The following is a 21,350-nucleotide window of genomic DNA, read 5'->3' as shown; positions in this document are numbered from 1 at the left end:
GACCGGACGCTGGTCACGTGGTGACCGGACTCGGGGGAGCAGCGTCTGGTCATTTATAAAATTAGTGGTGTGCTCGGGCTACTCTCGGCCTGAGACCGGACATAGGAGATCGGACTCTGGCTGAACATTGTTTAGCGTCCAGTCCTACTGATGTGGCGACATGCAGAGAAGAGGAGGAGCGGACGCCCTAACGCGTCCGGTCATGGTGGACCGGACGTGTCTGGTCAAAAAAACCAGCTCTAGTGCCTTACTGGAAACAACTGGACTCCAGTGATGGAGCGTTCGGTCACTTTGAACAGTGCATCCTGTGGCAACTTAACACTTGGTGCGAAGCAGACTAGCTGTTAAGATCGGGCGCTCAGCATTTGAGGCTGATGACATGTGGCGAGCATCGAGTGATCGGACGTTGGGGTCCTACGTCCGATCAACCTGATCGACGTGTCCGGTCAGCCCATGTTTCACTGGACAAAGGAGCCAATGGCTCTATTCATGGGGGCTCTCTATTTAAGCCCCATGGCTGGCTCAAGCTCACTCTCTTGGCCATTTGCATTAACATAGCAACCTTGTGAGCTTAGCCAAAGCCCTCCCACTCATCTCCATTATTGATTCATCATCTTTGTGAGATTGGAAGTGAATCCAAGTGCATTGCTTGAGTGTTTGCATCTAGAGGCACTTGGTGTTCGTGTTTCACTGCGGGATTCACTTGTTACTCTTGGTGGTTGCCACCACCTAGACGGCTTGGAGCAGCGAGGATCATCGAGCGGAGGTTGGTGATTGTCTCCAGCTCCGATCGTGGTGATTGTGACGGGTTCTTGACCTTTCCCCGGTGGAGAGCCAAAAGGTACTCTAGTGGATTGCTCGTGGCTTATGTGATCCTCATCTTGTGCTGGTCATGTGACACCCTATTGAGGGTTTGGCGTGTGATGCCAATTAGCGCATGAACCTCCAAGTGAGTGAATCGCCACAATGAGGACTAGCTTGCCGGCAAACAAGTGAACCTTGGTAAAAAATCATTGTGTCATCATTTGATTCCAAGGTGATTGGTCTTCATTGGTATTCATTCTTGTGATTGATTGGTTCTTTCCTCAACTCGGCAGTATAACCATCTTGCTCTCTCTCTTTACATTACCGTAAACTAGTTGTCAAGCTCTTTAGTGTAGCTAGTCGTGAGAGCTTGTTAGTTTGGTTAGTGTGGCTCTTTAGTTAGCCTTTGAGAGCACACTAACTTAGTGTAGTGACATAGCCATTGTGTGGATAGAGACTATAGAAACTAGAATTGTGGTAGGTGGCTTGCATTTTTAGTAGGCTAGCGCAACATTCGCTTCACCTCATATTTGTCTAGCCGGTTTGCTAAGTGTTGTTTTAGAAATTTTTAATATGCTATTCACCCTCCTCTAGCCATTAGGACCTTTCAAGTGGTATTGGAGCTGAGGTCACCATGATTTGAGGCTTAACAACCTTTGGTGTTAAAATAGCTCAAATCAACAACAATAAAAAGCCACCCTAATTTGATGGCACAAATTATCCATATTGGAAGTCAAAGATGACCACACATATCGAGTCAATCAATAGAAGGGTGTGGAAGGTGGTAGAACCAAAATTGAGATTGTTGATCTGGAGAATCCCACTGCGGCCGTAGAAGTGCTTCTCCAAAATAATAACATTGCTCTAAGTACCATTAATGATGCAATTGATGAGAGAACATTTGAGCAAATTAAGAACATTAAGATGGCTCATGAGGCTTGGAAGAAGTTGGAAGAATCACTCGAGGGCACCAAGGCAATAAAGGGTGCAAAGGCATACATTCTCAAGGAGAAATTTGCTAGCTTCAAGATAAAGGGAGATGAGAGTGTACTGGACATGTTCCATTGGATAGAAGTGCTTGTCAATGATCTCAAAGCACTTCATGAGAAGGTGGAGGATAAGGACTTCTCTCATAAGTTCTTGAGATGCTTACCCATAAGATTTGTCATGTTGGACACCTTGCTAGTGAGGACCGGTTTGGACACAATGACACCAAACCAAACCTTGAGAGATATCATGACCGATGATGCTTATAGAGATGATGATGAAAAGAAAGAAAAGAGGGAGAAGAAAGATTACAATAAGGATGACAAGAAGAAGAGTGTGGCGTTCAAGGCCACATCATCCAGGGGCAAGGCAAAGCAAGAATCATCAAGTGAAGATGAAGACTTGAGCTTTGATGAGATGGATGATGAGAAGATGGCTCTCTTTGTCAAGAGATTTGGCATGTTCATAATGAAGAAGGGCTACCGTGCTAGAAGAAAGAAGTCTTCATCCAAGAACAAGGAAGAGTCAAGAAGGTGTTTCAATTGTGGAAGCAAGGATCATCTTGTTGTCAATGCCCATATAATAGCGTCAATGATGATGACAACAAGAAGAGCAAGAAGGACAAGAATAAAAAGAAAGAGAAGAAGGACAAAATGACCACCAAGAAGAAGAAGAAGGAGGGTGGTTCATATGTGGTCACTTGGGATAGTGATGCTTCCTCAAGTGATGATGATGATAGTGATAATGACAAGACCACCAAGAAGAAGGCTCTTACAAGCATTGCTATCAATGAGAAGCCTTCTCTCTTCGACACTCCATCATGCTTCATGGCTAAGGCCACTAAGGTACAAACTTATGATGATGAAAGTAATGAGAAACATGATAATGAAAATAAAAATGAAAGTGATAGTGATGATGATGAACCAACTAAGAATGAACTACTTGACATGCTAGATGATGTTAAAGAACACTTTGACATTAAGAGAAGGGAATACAAAAGCTTACGTAAGGAACTAAAAGCCCTTAAGCAAGCCTTTGGTGAGCTCAATGCATCTCATGAGAGACTAAAGGAAGCCCATGAGAAACTTGGCAAGGCTCACAAGAAGCTTGAAAAAGCACATTCCTCTTTACTTAATGAGTAAAATGAGAAGGAGCATGTTGTAACATGTGACAAATGCTTAACTTGTGATATAATTGATGAATCATTCTATAAGCCTATCATTGTTTCTCCCACTAACCCTTCTTGTAGTACATATACTTCTACCTCATCTAGTAGTGATGGTTTCACTTGTGATGCCTCACTAATGGTTGAGAATGAGACCCTCAAGAAAGAGGTCAATGAGCTCACTTGCGCCTTAGGCAAAGCCTATGGTGGTGAGGACCGCTTACTTATGTGCATGGGTAGCCAAAGAGCTTCTCTCTACAAAGAGGGATTGGGCTATACCCCAAAAAGGTAAGGCGGCCTTTGCTCCTCACGAGACTAGCTTTGTGAAGAACAATGATCGGTTTTGCACTAGTTATAAGCAAGTTGGTCATATAGAGCAAAAGTGAATGAACAAGAAGTCACAAGCTAATGTATCCTCAATTAAGATTAATTCTTTATATGTGCTTACTAAGGGTACAAATTGTGTGAAAGCTAAGTTTATTGGTAAACCATGGATGGGCTCAAAGAAGAAAGCCATTTGGGTGCCAAAGAGCTTGGTCACTAACCTTCAAGGACCCAAGCAAGTTTGGGTACCTAAAAAGAATTAGACTTCTTTTGTAGGTCAATTACAAAGCCGGAGAAAGGCATTGGGTTCTTGATAGTGGGTGCACTCAACACATGACCGGTGATGCAAGAATGTTCAACTCAATCAACACCAATGGCAATGATGGTTATGATAGTATTACATTTGATGTATTACATTTGGTGACAATGGCAAAGGCAAGGTCAAGGGGCTTGGTAAGATTACAATATCCAATGATATTAGCATTTCCAATATGTTGCTTGTTGAGAGCTTGAACTACAATTTGCTATCCGTGACTCAATTGTGTGATCCTGGATTCAAATGCATATTTGGGGTAGATGATGTAGAAAACATAAGTGTAGATGGCTCTAACATGATCTTCAAAGGTTTTAGATATGAGAATCTATACTTGGTTGATTTCAATGATAGTGAAGCTCAATTGTCAACATGCTTATTCACTAAGTCTAGCATGGGTTGGTTATGGCATAGAAGACTTGGTCATGTTGGAATGAAACAATTGAATAGATTGGTTAAGCATGACTTGGTTAGAGGCTTGAAAGATATTGTGTTTGAGAAGGATAAGCTTTGTAGCTCTTGTCAAGCTGGCAAACAAATTGGAAACACCCATCCTAAGAAAAGCATGATGAGCACTCGTAAAGCATTTAAGTTATTGCACATGAACTTGTTTGGCCCAACTCAATACACTAGCATCGTCTACTTTGATTATATGTGTAGTATAGCAAGATTATCTTTATGTTCGAGCATAAATTCGTATAGTGTTCGCTCTAAAGTACAAGGGGTGAGTGGTCGACATTGTGTAAGCATGGTGCTTATACGTTGTTTACCTACGGATGCACCCTATATTCCGGACCATGTGGTAGATCGCGAGTGTGACACTCTCGTTGAGTCCTTTGTAGTCCACTCTCTGAATGTAGGACAAGTAGGATCTAGTTACGAAGGAAGTCAGGCTCGGTTCCTGATCTTCCTTAGTAATATCCCTTAAGTGTAGATATGAACTTGATCTTAACCATGATTATTAAGTATGCACCAATCATAGTATGCTTTGACTCATAATTAAGAATGACTTAGGAATTAGTTTCTCTATTGTATCTACTTAGCCATGCTAGTGCCATCTAAAGGAGTACTTGGAGTGTTCAATTATCAATTATCATTTATCATTCATATTGCATTTATCAATATATTCATTACCCCTGTTGTGAGTAGAAGATTGGTTATGATTTATTTCTCCATCATAAGTATAATTTATCAATATATTCCCTTTTGTCCGTCCTTTCCTGTGGTAAATATATAAATAATGATATCTGGAATACTATCGGTTGAAGTGTTACAATGGTATATTATCTGTGTGCTTGCAGAACTCTTCATTTATATAATTGCATTAATTCTGAGTCACAATAAAATACCTACACGCATTTCTGGCGGCGTTGTTTGAAGTAGAGTTAAAACTCTGTCGATAGTAGGGATGCTAAGAAATATCAACAATAGATAATTGCAAATGCCACCATAAATAAAATGAATATCTCCGTAAATCAATTTTGTTAGACAACTGTAAACACATCCATAAATAAAATGACTGTCTAAGTAAAATGCCGTTGCCACGCTACGAGTTCGAGAATTCCACGATGATGACCATTGGCTACCTAACATTAAAATTCTAGATCCGCCATTGGAGGGAGGGGCTAGTACTGTAGAATTGTAGAGATAAAGGAGTAAAGAGAGAGTTCAAGAAGAGAGAGAGAGAGAGATCAAGTGCGGCTGCATGGCCGACACATAGGAAGCGGGATTTTCTTTTTTTTCAAAGGACTTTCACATCAATCCACATGTGTTGGGGTGAATTGAGGTAAAATTTAGTTCTTCCACAACTCCAACAGCCAAATTCCATAGTTTTATAAAATAGAAAACTTCTTAAAAAATAAGAGGTATATGACAGCCTTGCTATTATCTTCAGACTAGTTGGCTTTATATGGGATAGCCAGCTTACTATTTTACAAAGCCAGATAACACATCTGTTGAAATCTACTTTTTGCAATACAAATTCTAAAATAGCCTCCAAAACAAAAATATCCGCCGAGCTATTAGAATTGCTCACGTGGATGAATGCGAATCTGACTACGTCCAGACAAAAGGCATGCATATATGTGTGTATCCAGCCGCCTGCCCAAGACTTACGCGGCATCCCAGGAAAATTTGGTACCTTTCCTGAAAAAAACAAAATAACCATATTTTTTTAGGAATCTGATTCTGATCACGCACGAAAAAATCTGCCTCGGTTGGTTGCATATATATTTCTTATCGTTCGGTCGCCAGCCCTAGAAAATCTTCGTCCGCCTCTCCTGCGAATCGAACGGCCATGTCGTCGCCGTGGTTTGACAATTACACGACGATGACCGTCGGCTCCTCGGAGGCCAACAAGCTGGGCAACGGCAGGTACGTCAAGTCCGACCGGATCAACGCCGGAGGCCACTCCTGGCGCATCGCCTTCTACCCGAACGGCAGGCTCGTCGGCACCACCGCATCCATGTCCCTCTTCCTCCTGCTGGACGACGACAACTCCGAAGGCGGCAGAACTACCGCCGCAGCCGCCGACGAATACGTCGTCCATGTGAAGTTCAGGTTCATGATGCACGAGGTGTACCACGATAGGTCGCCAGTTTTCTTGTCTAGCACGGTCGCCGCGGCCTTCAGCAGGCGGAGCAACGCGCACGGCTTCGAGCGCTTCGTCTCCCGCGAGGACTTCGAGAAGACGGCGCTTTTCAAGAGCGATCGCTTCGCGATCGAGTGCCGCCTCACCGTCTTCCCGGCGGGCAGTAAACGGACCACCGTGCAGATGTCGCGCTCAAGCCGGCCGGATCCGACCGTCGTCCAGGCAACGCCGCGCCACCTGCCTTGCCGAAACCATCCGTGGTGCAAGTGCCACCGTCTGCCCCACCTCCGCCACCGCCGACGCCGATGCTATCTGTCGTGAAGGCGAGGGTGCCGCCGGCCGCCTCACCGGAACCATCGGTGGTGACAGCAGCGCCGCCGCCGAAGCCATCTGTCTCGGCGGCAGGACAGAGGGACACGGCGCCGCTCTCTGGGCTGCCCGCCGACCTTGGGTGCCTCCTGGCGACAAAGGAAGGTGCAGACGTGGACTTGGAGGTGCGCGGCAAGGTGTTTGCCGCCCACAAGTCCGTGCTCGCTGCCCGGTCACCGGTTTTCATGGAGCAACTCTTCGGGCCAGCGAAGGAGGAGGACACCAGCTACGTGAGCATCATCCTCAACATGCGTCCGGAGGCGTTCGAGGTTCTGTCGCACTACCTGTACATAGTGGCGGATCCACAGGGTATGCCCTGCGATCCTGTCGTGCGTCGTAATAGGAAGTGTACGCAGGCATGGAACTGCTACGGCGCTGCCGCCCGCACGAGTGAAATTCACCTGCCTGCCTCGCACACGGTCACCCACGCCTCGATAGATAGATGGAACGACGCAAGGGGCAAAACCCATACGCCAAGCCTCCACTACAGGAAAACGCCTCTTTGCCGACTGCTTGCCCCGGTCGGCAAAGGCATAAACCCAGTCGGCAAAGGCTTTGCCGACCGCAAAGCCACATGGCAGTCGGCAAAGAGCAGTCGGCAAAGCCTGGGTCGGCAAAGGCGGATTTGTCGACTGCCACGTGGCACACAGTCGGCAAATCCTTTGCCAACTGCCACGTCAGCAGTCGGCATAGCCACGTGGCGCCGTCAGCCCTGACGGCAGGCTTTGCCGACTGCTGGTTCCTCGGCAGTCGGCAAAGAATTTTTTTTTCAAAAATTGTTTGCCGACTGGCCGCCAGCTCGGCAGTCGGCAAAGAAAGAAAATATTTTTTTTTTGAAATGTTCTTTGCCGACTGCTTTCGGAGTTGCAGTCGGCAAAGATTTGACCTCTTTGCCGACTGCCTCCCATTGCAGTCGGCAAAGACTCTGTCCTGGGTTTTTTTAAACAGTCGGCAAAGCTGGAATTTTTTTTTTTTTTGCTTTTGTTTTCTGTTTTCTCGCATCAAAACCCTGCAAAATCACAAATTATAATCCAATTTCACTAGAAGCACCGGTAGCACCATTTATATCACAATTTCATCACATTTATCGCCAACATCACCACATATATCACAATAACGCACAACATCACATATATCTCACATATATGTCACAATAACAACCACACAAGTGCATTACAACCATCACATGAAGTCCAACACGTCGAACACCACAAGTCGACGTCCATCACACGAAGTTCAACATAACAAGTCTAGGTCCATAACGAAGAAAAGAAATACATGACAACAACTTCGACGATACGGTGGATACATGATAACAGAATCGACAAGTACCTAGCTCGTCGCGCCGTCCCCGGTCTCGTCGTCCGCTCCGCCCCCAGAGCCCCCAGGGTTTGCCCACGGAAACCCCCTTGGACCAAACTGAGGCGCCTGCGCGTACTGCCACCCTCCGCGCACCGGCGGCCACGAGTACGTCGGAGGAGGGCCACGCGGAGGTGGATACGGTGGATAGGGTGCAGGTGGTGGATACGACATCATCTGATGGCCGGGACCTCCAGGAGACGGGTTCGAACCCGCCGACTGTACCTGCACAAGTTAAACGCCAAGTGATGTCATTAGTATCTGCAGCATGGACGCGCAAGTTAAAGCAAGAGTTAATATACTCATCGGGGTCCCTCCAGGAGCGACAGGAGCAGGCACAGGAAAAAACTCTGGAGGAGGAGGTGGTGGAGCGAACATTGGAAGAGGAGGCGGTGTAGACGCCCCGGGCGTCTGCATGGACTGGAAGAAGCTGGCCATGTTCTGCATCTGAGTGTTGTAGTGCTGCTGCAGGCTTTGCTGGTAAGCCATCTGTTGCGCCATCATCTGCGCGTGCAACGTGGCGATCCTCTCCTCCATCTTGGCCTCCATCTGGGCCTGCAATATTACATCCGCAGTGTTGATTGTATGTACAGGTGCGAAACGAGTAAACGACGAACGAAACGGCACTTACCTGTGACGCTGACTGCCGCCGGGGCGCTACGGGGATGTCGCTGGAGATGTCCAGGTTTTAGCCACCCGACGTCGCCACTTGCTCGAAACTTTCTCAAATTTTTACCACAGCCTCCGCATGCGATGACAAGACACGTCGTCAAGTTTCGTCATTTTCGGACTCCGTTTCGATTTTATAAAATTTAAAAACACTTTTCACGCGCGTGGCTCGGCGTGTTCCGACACCAACACGGTCGAAATTTCACGCGAGGCCCCGCACACGGCCTCAACATGCTCCAAACATCATGAATATCATTTTCTGAATGGCCGGATTCCATTATTTCATGTACCTGCAGTTCAAATCTGGAGCTGCCGGAAAAAATCAAAGAAACAGAAAAAATCTACGGAATATAGCAAAATAAATCAAAATGATCCCAAACTTGGAATATATCATGTACTTACTGTATCAAGGCAACACAAAAAACTGGGATCGAAAATCAAAAAAAATAAAAATTCTTTGCCGACTGCCAGGGAGGATGGCAGTTGGCAAAGCCTGCGCCTTTGCCGACTGCTGACGGAGTGGCAGTCGGCAAAGGTGACGGTGTGGATGGCGTCAACCATGGCCTGCCTTTGCCGACTGCAATTCTTTGCCAACTGCCTGGCAGTCGGCAAAGCCAGGCAGTCGGCAAATCCTGCTTTGCCGACTGCAGGAAATTCCAGTTGGCAAAGGGACCTCTTTGCCGAGTGTCGAAAAAAAACAGTTGGCAAAGAAAATTGCAGTCGGCAAAGAGCCAGTTTCCTGTAGTGCTCAGCCTCGGCCCCCAAGGCCAAGCGTAGCAGGTCGATTAGCGGTTGCAGCTGTGGCGCACCGCTGAGCCTGGAGGGGGATGCATGTGGCCATGGGGTCCAGGTCAGATTATACTATGAATAGATTTGTCGTTTGCATATTGCACCTGCATCAATAATCTTTGATTCTTTCTCAAAAATCCTTACCTGGTGTTCATCGTCCACAGATTAGCAAGATTGATCAACAATTTAGTATCATGTGAGTGTTTGTGTCATGGCATATGAGGATTGAGGATTCAATCCGTGCACTTACAATTTTTTTAATTGTTTGGTATTGTGTTGTTAATAATTATTGCGTACGTCTACGTCGTACGGTGTAATTCTAAAAAAAAAGAGATGGAGATATTGCATTGCTTTTAACAATTGGTTGGATGAACGTGATATAATCAATACATAAGCATCAGTTAAAAAAGTTAGATAAATAGTATTGTAAGTCTTTTACTCTCTTTTATGCATATATTTGGAACTATCAGTGAGATGCTTGACCATATGTGGATGTTTTTCAACTTAATCTTCAAAATTTAAAACTTATCGTGTTATTTACTGTATATATGCTGAATTACATTGCAAATTTTATAATTGTTGTCAAATGATTTTACCGATTTGTATATAAGGTATTTTTATGGCATACCCTAATTAAAATCCTAGATCCACCGCTGCACCGACACGTTGCCGCCGGAGATGGCCATTAACTCGCTGGAAGAAGGCGTGGTGCTAGCTGAGGATTTGCTTGCCGCTGCGGATCGATATGACCTGAAAGATCTGAAGCTGCTGACCGAGAACAGGCTGTGCTATCATGTCGGCGTGAGCACGGTCTTGCCAATGTTGGGGCTAGCGGAGCGCTACCAGTGCTGCAAGCTTAAGAAGATGTGCCTAGAGTTCATCGGTTCTTGCGGGAACACAAGCGCAGTCATGGCGACAAATGGCCTCGAGACTCTAGCGAGAAGCAACCCATCTGTCATCAAGGATGTAATCACCAAGATTTTGGATGGAACCGAGGCAAGGAGGAGGCGTCTCATCAATTTTTGTATTTTTGCTTTCTGTTTCATCTTGCCATTTTTTCTTGAAAAAACTATCGAGGCTTATTACGACTGACCTGAACATTTGTGTTAAAGCATACTACGCTTAATTTTGTGATGCTTGGTTGGTCATTTTTCATCAACAAATCAAGGTTAAGAAGATAATTCTGTATTTTGGTGTCCTTCGTGGCTCTGAAAGATAAACCATACCTTTTTTAGAGTACTAGGTTCATGCTATTGCATTGCATTGGGAGTAAAACATTAGGCCACCACAATACAATTTTTTCTCGAATACGTAGGAGATCTGCATATCATTTTATTAATGAGAGAAAAAGGATCGCCCCCTTACAAACACCACCTCGATCCTGGCCGAGCTGTTAGGGGTTTTATTTACATCAGAAAAACTAAAACTCTGGACAACTGAGAGGGGTGAGACCTGACCACAAACCTCCAACCGACCAAACCAAGATAAGCTAACCAAGCCCACCACTGTGACCAAGCCCCAGCGTGCGCAAGCTAGGCGCTCCCGCCAGGCTCCAAAAATGATGCTCTTCTCTGAACTCCTCGAGCAGCCTGGTGATGCAGGAGCGAGACCCCTCAAAAATGTAGGCATTTCGGTGCCTCCAAAGGGTCTAGGTGCCTAGAATGATAATTGTGTTCAGGCCTTTCTTCTCTTTCAGAATTCTCTTGATTGCTTTCCGCCACCAAATTGTCAGTGACTTCTCTTGTCTTGTGGGAGTTCAGTCACAATTCCAAAGGCGTGAGGATCCATGACCAGAATTCTCGAGCAAGAACACACGTAGTAAGCTAGTGTTGGACCGTCTCATCTTCCTAATTACACAAGGGACAATGGCTTGGGTGAGGCAAACCTCTCTTAACTAATCTATCTATCGTCCAGCACCTGTTTCGGATTGCTAACAGGAATAGCTTGCACTTTGGTGGTGTCCAGGACAGGATTTCCATAAACATTAAACTGGCTCGAAGACCAATCCATTGATGAACGCTCAAATATTATCGACATATCTCCACATTTTGGACTTTGACCTCTTGAGTATGTCCTTCCTTGCATAGGAATTGACACATCTGCATTGTGACCAAGCAACTTTGAAACTTTTAATTTGGGCCACTGCCGGGAACTAAGATATATGTGTAAGAGACAGAGATGGGAGAGAATACTCAGCTCGCGTGTTCATAACAGTGTGCCGGTATAAATACAAAGGCCAGAACAACAGTGGCCGTATACTCCTAACCACTACCCTGAAGACTAGGATCAGCTGAAGAATAGGCATGCACTGACCAGTTCGTATACAACAACTAAACAGCTGATCCTTATCTATGCTAGAGTATCCGAGGGAATTGGCCGTTTACACCCCCCCGCAGTTGGAGCTTCGGTTATCCGTATGCACAAACTGTCTCTGAAATCATTGAACAATGAAGTTGGCAAACCCTTCGTCATGATATCTGCAAATTGGTGGCGAGTAGGGATTTGCAGAACTTGGAACTGACCAAGGGCGACCTTCTCTCTTACAAAATGAATGTCAAGCTCCACATGCTTCGTTCGGCGATGATGCACTGGATTTTCAGCCAAGTAAACTGCAGAGACATTGTCACAATAGATTACCGTGGCCTTGTCGATGCGCACATGCAGTTCGCGAAGCAAATTCCGGAGCCAACAGCATTCCGCGGCGGCGTTCGCCACGGCGCGATATTCAGCTTCAGCGCTAGACCTGGATACCGTCGTCTGTCGCTTGGACGACCATGAGACGAGAGAGTCCCCGAGGAACACACAGTATCCCGAAGTTGACCGCCGTGTATCGGGACAGCCTGCCCAATCGGCATCCGAGTACACCTTCAGGTCGGTCGATGGTGACGCAGAGATCTTCAGCCCGTGCTGGATTGTGCCCCTCAAGTAGCGTAGGATCCTCTTGACAATGGTCCAGTGCACATCATGTGGAGCGTGCATATGCAGGCAGGCTTGATTGACTGCATACGCAATGTCCGGCCTCGTCAGCGTCAGGTATTGGAGGGCGCCGGTGATGCTGCGGTAGAAGGATCCATCATCGACAGGATGACCATCAGCGGCTGACAATTTTGGTGTAGCCTCAATTGGTGTGGAAGCAGGCTTGCAGTTTGCCATTCCGGCTCGCTCAAGTATGTCCTCCGTGTACTGAGCTTGACTGAGTGTGAAGCCATTGCTGTCGCGGCGAACCTGGACGCCCAGAAAGAAGTGGAGGGCACCGAGGTCTTTGATTGCGAAGGCCTGACTGAGCTTGTGGACGACCTCGCGCAGCAAGGATGTTGTCGAGGCAGTGAGGATTATGTCATCCACATAGACGAGGAGGTATGCCGCCTGCCCACCGTGACTGAAGATAAACAAGGAGCAGTCGGAACCAGCCGCTGTGAAGCCCATGCTGCGCAGGTGGCTGTCGAGGCGCTGAAACCACGCTCTGGGTGCTTGCTTGAGGCCGTATAAGGACTTGATCAGGAGGCACACATGGTCTGGTCGGGAAGCATCTTTGAACCCAGCAGGTTGATGGCAATAGACTCGCTCGGCAAGATCACCGTGCAGGAACGCATTCTTGACATCGAGTTGGTGAACCGGCCACTGACGGGTCGCTGCAAGGTGAAGTACTGTACGTATGGTTGCTGGTTTCACCACCGGAGAGAAAGTCTGATGGAAATCTACTCCAGGTCGTTGAGAGAACCCTCGGACAACCCATCTGGCTTTGCGCCGCTCGAGCGTTCCGTCGGCGTTGAGCTTGTTCTTGAACAACCACTTCCCGGTGATGACATTGGCATGTGCTGGCCGAGGCACCAGCGTCCAAGTGCCGTTGGCCTGCAGAGCATCATACTCCGCCTGCATCGCTGCTAGCCACTCGGGATCGCGAAGGGCAGCGCGGACGGAGGACGGCGCCGGGGTGATGTCGGCGGTGGTGGCCACGTGCGCGTACTTCGGGTTAGGCAGGTGAATGCCATCCCGCGCGCGTGTGACCATCGGGTGCCGCGGCGCTGGTTCCGGTGTTGACGAAGACGGGCCCGGCTGCGGTGGAGGAGGCTCGACCGTCGATGGCGACTGGTGCTGCGGAGGTGCTGATGCCGCAGCAGGTGATGCGTCACGCGCCGGGGACCCATGCGCCTGGTGACCGCGGACTGAAGCGTCGCGAGGTGGTGACCGCGCACGCTGTCGTGGTTGTCGGGGCGCCGCATGAGCATGTACCACATCATCCGAACATGGTTGGCATGGAGGGTGTTCGAGCAGTGGTGTCGTCTGTTCCTGCGCAAAAGGAAAGCATGTCTCGTCGAAATACACGTGACGAGAGATTAGCACGCGTTTGGTGACTGGGTTATAGCATTTGTAGCCACGCTGATCGTGCGGGTAGCCAAGAAAGATGCAGCGTGCAGAGCGTGGCGCGAGCTTATGGGGTGCGGTAGCTGCTGTGTTGGGGTAGCACAAGCAACCAAAGACGCGGAGGTGTTGGTATTCTGGCGCTGTGCCGAACAGCAGTTCATACGGCGTGGCGTGCGCCCTTGGACGGCACGGGCGGCGGTTGAGTAGGTATGTGGAGGCTGCAAGGGCATCTGGCCAGAAAGTGAGGGGAGCTGAGGCCTGGAAGAGGAGAGCACGAAGTCCATCATTGATGGTACGCAGAGCACGTTCGGCGCGGCCATTTTGCTGTGAAGTATAGGGGCATGTCAGGCGAAGAACAATCCCATTCTGTGCAAAGAATGCGCGAGTGGCTGAGTTATCAAACTCTCTACCATTGTCAGTTTGGAGGCACATAATAGGAACTTGAAACTGTGTGCGCACAAAAGCATGGAAGGAAATAATGGTTGGGAGGACATCTGATTTGTGGCGCAGTGGGAATGTCCAAGCATAGTGAGAGTAATCATCCAACATGACAAGGTAGTATTTATAACCGGAGTTGCTGAAAATGGGAGATGTCCAAACATCACAATGCAACAATTGAAAGGGAAAGCTAGAAACATTATTGGAAACACTAAATGGCAGTCGAACATGCTTGCCGAGGCGGCAGGCGTGGCAAGTATGGCGACTGGATTTGGTGCAGGAAAAGCCAATGGAGCGTGACATCCGCTGGAGCGTGCCCTGGCCTGGATGACCGAGGCGAGCATGCCACAGCGTGCTGTCGTTGGAGGCGAGAAGGGCCGCTGCAGGGCGAGCCGAGGAAGCTGAGGTGGGTGCCGGCGAGCCAGGTAGAGGGTAGAGGTCACCGGAAGAGTCACATCGGAGGAGCGCCATCTTGGTACGAAGATCCTTAATGGAAAAACCCCAGGGGTCAAATTCAACAGAAACTGAATTATCACGGGTTAAAGCACGTACAGAGATGAGATTCTTGATGAGTTGTGGAGCTATTAAAACATTGCGAAGATGAAGGGGGGTTGAGGAAGTGGGAATTGAGGCATGGCCAGTATGCTGAGCAGGAAGGAGTTGTCCATTGCCGACAACAATGTGACGATGGACAGGAGGGGAAGGGGAAGAGTGTAGAATACCGGAGTTGGACTGGCGGAAGTTCCCATCGTCCGTGGAGAGGATGACAGGAACGTGGTTGCGGATGTTCAGCAGCACAAGAGTGGCGGCTGGGGGCGGAGCAGGGTCATTAGGGCCAGCGAATGGGTTGGAGGCACCGGACGCAGCGGAAACAGGACTGGCCATGGCTGAAAAATGGAGAGGAGAGCAGCGGAAGGATGTTGGATCAAGAGTAAGCTGATACCATGTAAGAGACAGAGATGGGAGAGAATACTCAGCTCGCGTGTTCATAACAGTGTGCCGGTATAAATACAAAGGCCAGAACAACAGTGGCCGTATACTCCTAACCACTACCCTGAAGACTAGGATCAGCTGAAGAATAGGCATGCACTGACCAGTTCGTATACAACAACTAAACAGCTGATCCTTATCTATGCTAGAGTATCCGAGGGAATTGGCCGTTTACAATATGGACTATGTAAACTTTATTGAAAATGACCAAGAGTATCACATTATAACATTGAAGAAACAGGCTGATTGAGACAATGCGTGCAGAATTTACCAAAGAGTGAATGGGCGACGATGTTGGAATGGTGCACCAAGGCACGCATAGCCGCATAGGAAATATAAACACTTACCTTTGTTGAAAAATGACCAGCCAAGCAATCACAAAATTACAAGGTAGCACTATTCTTATTAACACCAAATGTCTAGGCCAGCCATAAGCCTCCCATAGTTTCACTAGTCTAGTCTATCAAACTGTAATGAGACGCCTTCTCATTGCATCCAGAATCTCGTCGATTACATCCTTGACAACACATGGGCTGCTTCTCGCTAGAGTCTCGAGGTCATTGGTCGCCATGACCGCCCTTGTGTTCCCACAAGAACCAACGAACCCTAGGCACGTCTTCTTAAGCTTGCAGCACTGGTAGCGCTCAGCTAGCGCCAACATCGGCAAGACTGTGCTCACGCCGACATGATTGCATGCACATCTTCTTCTCAGTCAGCAGCTTCAGATGTTTGAGCTCATATCGATCCGCAGCGGCAAGCAAATCCTCGGCTAGCACAGCGCCTGCTTCCGACGAGTTCATGGACATCTCCGACGGCAACATGTCGGTGTACACGTATTGCAGCAGAGCCTCGAACGCCTCCGGGCGCATGTCGGGGATGAGCACAAAGATGGTTTCCTCCTCCTTCGCCAACCCGAAGAATTTGTCCTTGAAAACCGGCGACCGGGCGGCGAGCACGCACTTGTGCGCGGCGAACACCCTGCCGAGCACCTCGAACTCCACGTCTGCCCCTTCCTTTGTTACCAGGAGGCGGCCAAGGTCGGCGTTCAGCCCAGAGAGCGGCGGCCAGGGGCGGAGCTACATGGTGGTCCAGGTGGTCCGCGGACCACCGGCCGGTGCGTACCAGGCCCATAGATATAGGAAAATTCAGTCAGATCGGATACGTACGTCCGAGCGTCCGCGGCCTCCGCGAATATGCCCTGCGGCCGTTCGGCGCTCCTTCGTATTTCTCCGTGCGGCCGCTATGCGCCCCTTCGTATCCCCTTGATGAGTTGTGCTTCATAGAATTCGATATACCAAACGATAGCGGCGGCGGCGGGTCGGCGGCAGGCGCCGGACGACGAGCAGCCACACACGTGAGTCATCTGCAGGTATACGTCTCAACATCTTCATCCAATTAGCCTGCTCGTTTAGTCATGTTTCCTTTTTTTCTCTTCCAATCTCTCCTTAGAGCTAGAGAATAAGTAAATTAGCCCTAACTCGAGCAGAACGCATCAGCAATGGCCGGTGGCTAGCGACACCGATCCATCCACCATCAGGCATCAGACGTTCAGAAGTTGCAAGCCACAAGATACACAAAACTTTATTTTATTTTGTGTCATTAGATTATATTATTGCACGGTCGCATTGGACTATTTAATTTTAATTGTAGGATAAGATTTTTTTGTGTAAAATTGATTATTGGAATGGTAAATTAAAACAATATTTTTTATTCTCTTGCAGACTTATAGAAATATGAAAAGGAGTGGTGATACTGCGTCTCTTTTTCAAAAATATGCATCAAAGAATATATTCTGCAATGACCTTTATCAAGAATAAGTTGAAAAACTCTGTATGCCTTTTTTCTTTAATTGTGTTTTGTATAATTCATATACTTATGTACCGACATGTTAAATTTAGTCAACAAAATTTTCGATAATGGACCACCATAGCTACAAATCCTGGCTACGCCAATGGCGGCGGCGGCGCCCTGGCCGTCACGACGCGCTGTCCTGCCGGGACAGACGCCGGCTGTCCACTCGCCCCTTCGGCGGGTGGTTCTGGTCGGACACACGGTGGCGGCGCACTTGACATTGCGACAGATGGCGCCGGCGAGGCAGACGGCAGCGGTGTTGCCACAGGCGGCGATGTTGCCCTCACGGTAGATGGCTCCGGCGGCGGCGGTGGCGGCGGCGGTGACATGGCCGTTCGATCTATCGCAGGAGAGGCAGAGGGAAGAATTTTGGGGCAGAGCAGGCGACCGAAGCGATAGAAGTGGAGGGGGTGCCACGCAAGTCTTTTGCCGGTGCCTATCCAGGCGCCTCCAGATTCACAGAGGTTCAAGGAAATCGAGGAACATAAATAACCGGAGGAAATATCATAAAACAATTTCCCTAGAAATATGGTACTATAAATAAAATAAATCTGTTTCAAGTCCCGTTAAAATTTTACAAATCTGCCCCCCCCCCCAAAGGCAATGATATGGTACACCCTCGGTGAAATTTTTGTATTTTGGTCCCTTTTGAAAACAATTTTTATAAAAAGACCTACGTCAAAACTTTTTCTGAAAATAGACCATTTTTAGGCGTCTTAGAACATGACGCCGAGGTATGGTGGTCGGCGTCGACTGACACGACGCCGAGGTATTGCCACGTCACGGACGACCGGGGTCGTCGGCGACACGGTGGCACGTGGGGTCCAAGACATCGGCGTCGTGTCAGCCAACGCCAAGGGCCCAACCTCGACGCGGCTGGACTGCGCGCCGAGATATTGGCACCATCCGGCGCGCGGCCCAGGCGGCCCAACAACGCACGGTGGCCCAGTAGCTCGGCGCAGGGTCACTTAACGCCGAGCCACAGACCTCGGTGCGGCCTGACTCAACGCCGAGGTCTGGTCCCTTGAGGCCGCGCCGAGGCCCCCTTCTTCTTCCTCCCTCCATTCTGAAGACCGCCGGCTCCCAAATCCCCCACGGCCCCCACGAAACTCTAACCCCCAAATGCGACTCTAGGTGCCCGGATCTTGTCTCCCGAAGCTTTCTCGAGGTAATGGTCCCTCCCCTCCTCCAATCTATCCATGTAGATGTGCTTGCATTGTCTCTAATCATGTGGAATCATGGGTGTATGGTGTTTTGGTATATTTGTGTTTGCATTTGCAAAATGTATGGCTTAGGATGATTGAGTGCATTGTTGTTTAACTGTTTTATGTGCTGAACATGTTAGGTTAGTTTGGTTTCTAGTTATTTTGGTCATTAGGGTTCTTTGTTTATTGTAGGTGTCATTAGGGTTAGTTATTTGTTGGTCATTAGGGTTAGTATGTATTTTATTTATTTGTTGGTCATTACATTTCAATTTTTTATGACTAAGGCGTTTTGCCAAGGTACTCCTCTTTCCCCTCTTTCATTTCATCCATTTAGATTCGGTTGTTTTTGAACTTGGCATTATAGGTTTGGTTCATGTTCATGTCATTCGTGCAATGTATGGTGGTTCAAATGATTGAATGACCTAAATGTATAGTTGTTGTTGTTGTTGTTGTTGTATATGTTCTGGTTTATAATCATTGAGTTAAATTTTGTGTTTGTTGGGATTCAAATTTGCTTAGGGTTTGTAATGAAAAGCTTATTTGGGAGGTATGGTGATTTAGTGTTGGTAGCTTTACATTCGTTGCAAGGTACTTTGGATTGATTTTTTTCTACGTAATGTTAGGATGCCAAGGCGTGGTAAAGCTCGTATTCCAAGGTAATCCCAATATTTATTCATTATTTGTGCAACAAATAGAAAACCCTAGGTTTAGGTTTGGTTCTCCGTTAATATGACTAAATTCTTTCAATTGTAGCTATGGTCGCCAGAGGGCAAATCCCTACGACCTAAAGCCTGTCCCTGAAGGTGTTCCTCGACCAATGTGCTTTTGTGGTGATCCTTGCAAGGTAGACATCTCTGAAGATGAGAAAACATATAGACAGAGGTACTGGATGTGTCCCAATTATGCATGGGAACCTACAAAGCAACAGCACCGTGCATCGTTTGTGAGGAATTTTTATTGTGTGTTAATTAATTTTCTTGTGATATTAAGTATTGCTTATTTATTTGTTTTGTAACAATTTGTTTTTCTTGCAGACCATTCCACCACTGTGTGACTTTGAGCAGTGGATTGACACTGAGATCAAGGAGTCGGACAAGCAGCATCTAGAAGGCCTGAAGGAGTGGGATGCGGAGGTTAAGGAGAGGTTTGAGCAGAGACGTAGACAGGAGGCTATAGAAAAGGAGCATAAGGAAGAGGAGGAAAGGAGGCATGTTGCTGTGTACAGGGCGGAGAGGGAGAAGAAGCTTGAGCATGTGCGTCGAGCGAAGGCAGCGATGGAGGAGAATCCTGATGCCTAGAGGAAGGGAAAGTGGCCTCGTTGCACTCAGTAGGTATTTGGTTTATTCACGAGCGATATCGTGTAGCCCTAGACTTTTTTTACTATGTTGTAATGCACTCTGCTTTTATTTTAGATGAACTTATTCCCTGGACTTTTTTTATTATGTTGTAATGCACTATGCTTTTATTTCAGATGGTCTTATGCCCTGTACTTCGTTAACTATCCTAAGACTGTAGTGCTACTGTTTGTATCACTGAAAAGGCTACTTGTGCTGTTGCAGTCACTAAAAGGGCTACAAGTACTGTTGCTGTCAATGAAAAGTCTATTTGAAAACTCACTGAAAAGCCTAGATTCGTTTACTGTTGTATCCGTATACGCAGTGAATTAATATCAGAGTGATGTACTGCATTTAGATGAAGTGACAAAACATAGGTGTAGCCTTTTTAGATGAAATGACCGGTCATGGTTGTAGGCTTTTCAGATAAAGCATCTAGCCTTTGCAGATTCAATAAATGAGTACGCACACAAGTTTTTTGACAAGTAGCATTCATGGTGAACCTGCCTTCATCTCTATATATAGTGGTCCATGTCTTGCTCCACATCCACACAACTTGTTTTCTGGTTTAGTTTTAGGAAATGTCGAGCGGAGGTTCCTCGAGTGGAAAGGGTTTCGGCGGAGGGAGAGGAAAGGGGGTGAGGAAGGGACCTCCGATTGTGTGGGAGGGTTCTCTGGGTCCTGATTCTTTTGAAGAACCAATAGAGGAATTTCCTTTGGAGAGGAAGAGTGACTTCACCCGTGAGAGACCTCTTAGATCATACGACAAGCGCATTGAAGATTGGTCAAAATGCCATCACGGTTTGGATTGTGTTGTGCAGATGTACAATGACTGTGACGGTGGAGGCCGTCGTTTCTTCAGATGCCCATGAGGATTTGTATTTCCTTTGAACTCTCTCCTTTTTTAGATTTGCATTTGGTTTCTAGTAGTACTTATTGGTAGATGGGTTTTCAGGATTCAAGCTGTCCAGATAACTGTGGCTTCACTAGATGGGTCGACCCTCCTCCTATCTATCCCCATCAACAGTACATCACATATCTACAGGGACGCATCTTTGACCTAGAGTATGGCCCTGGAAGTGGTAACAGGGACAAGTCGGACGATGACAATAGCAATGATGTAGAGGAGGCACTATGCAATAATCCGTACTGCGAGTGCCCGTACCATAAGAAGGATGGGCCTCCTTCTCCACCGCCACCGCCACCGCCTCCGTCAAATGGAGGATACTATGGGGAAGGCGCAACTCAGTTCAATATGTGGGAGCATTATTAGGACCAACCTTTGTTAGTCAATCCGAATGTGGAATGCTTGTATGAGTTGTTCTTTTCAATCTTCTAAGGCATGCTAGGTTTAGTTTGCAACATGCCATTGTTAGTTTTCATGTGAGTGTGTACCCTTTGCAATGTCTGTATCACTTGTTTCTTTCAATCCCCTAAGGCATGCTAGGTTTAGTTTGCGACATGCCATTGTTAGTTTTGATGTGAGTGTAATCATTGTGCATTCGCTATTTCATAAATTGCAGTTTACCTACCTCTAAGTTTCATGTACTATGGTTGATTCCCAAACTGAAAAAAAAGATTTGACTCTCTAAAAATAGGGGATTGAAATCGAACCAACATTTGGTTTTTCCTACAGGAACAAACATAAATATAGCATGTCTACTCTTATTAGTATAACTCGTGTTAGTAGAAGAGGAATCGTTGAGAAAGATTTTTCATTTGAATCATGCAAATAGGATTGCATCCTATACCAAAGGTTTACAAGACCTCTGTCTTTAATACTTTATTCTTTCTATTT

The 21,350-nt window shown here is 47.2% G+C and overlaps 3 protein-coding genes across 3 annotated transcripts; 2 read left to right on the top strand and 1 right to left on the bottom strand.

Moving 5' to 3' along the window:
• Positions 1 to 5,889: 5,889 nt before the first annotated feature.
• LOC136547971 (BTB/POZ and MATH domain-containing protein 1-like) lies at positions 5,890 to 8,309 on the top strand. The gene is made up of 3 exons (XM_066539643.1): positions 5,890 to 6,405; positions 6,507 to 6,861; positions 8,170 to 8,309. Exons 1-3 carry the CDS (start codon positions 5,890 to 5,892, stop codon positions 8,307 to 8,309), a joined length of 1,011 nt encoding a protein of 336 aa, XP_066395740.1.
• A 1,738-nt stretch (positions 8,310 to 10,047) lies between these two features.
• Positions 10,048 to 10,461, top strand: LOC136547970 (BTB/POZ and MATH domain-containing protein 1-like). Its single transcript, XM_066539642.1, has one exon. It carries the CDS (start codon positions 10,048 to 10,050, stop codon positions 10,459 to 10,461), a length of 414 nt encoding a protein of 137 aa, XP_066395739.1.
• Positions 10,462 to 15,806: 5,345 nt separating this feature from the next.
• On the bottom strand, positions 15,807 to 17,342 carry LOC136547969 (BTB/POZ and MATH domain-containing protein 2-like). The gene is made up of 3 exons (XM_066539641.1): positions 17,228 to 17,342; positions 16,458 to 16,525; positions 15,807 to 16,238 (listed from the first exon to the last, which is right to left on the bottom strand). Exons 1-3 carry the CDS (start codon positions 17,340 to 17,342, stop codon positions 15,807 to 15,809), a joined length of 615 nt encoding a protein of 204 aa, XP_066395738.1.
• Positions 17,343 to 21,350: the final 4,008 nt, after the last annotated feature.

The sequence above is a fragment of the Miscanthus floridulus genome, chromosome 4, assembly GCF_019320115.1.
Source record: "Miscanthus floridulus cultivar M001 chromosome 4, ASM1932011v1, whole genome shotgun sequence".
In the NCBI taxonomy this organism is placed as follows: domain Eukaryota; kingdom Viridiplantae; phylum Streptophyta; class Magnoliopsida; order Poales; family Poaceae; genus Miscanthus; species Miscanthus floridulus.
This window is presented reverse-complemented; position numbering and strand designations above follow the sequence as displayed.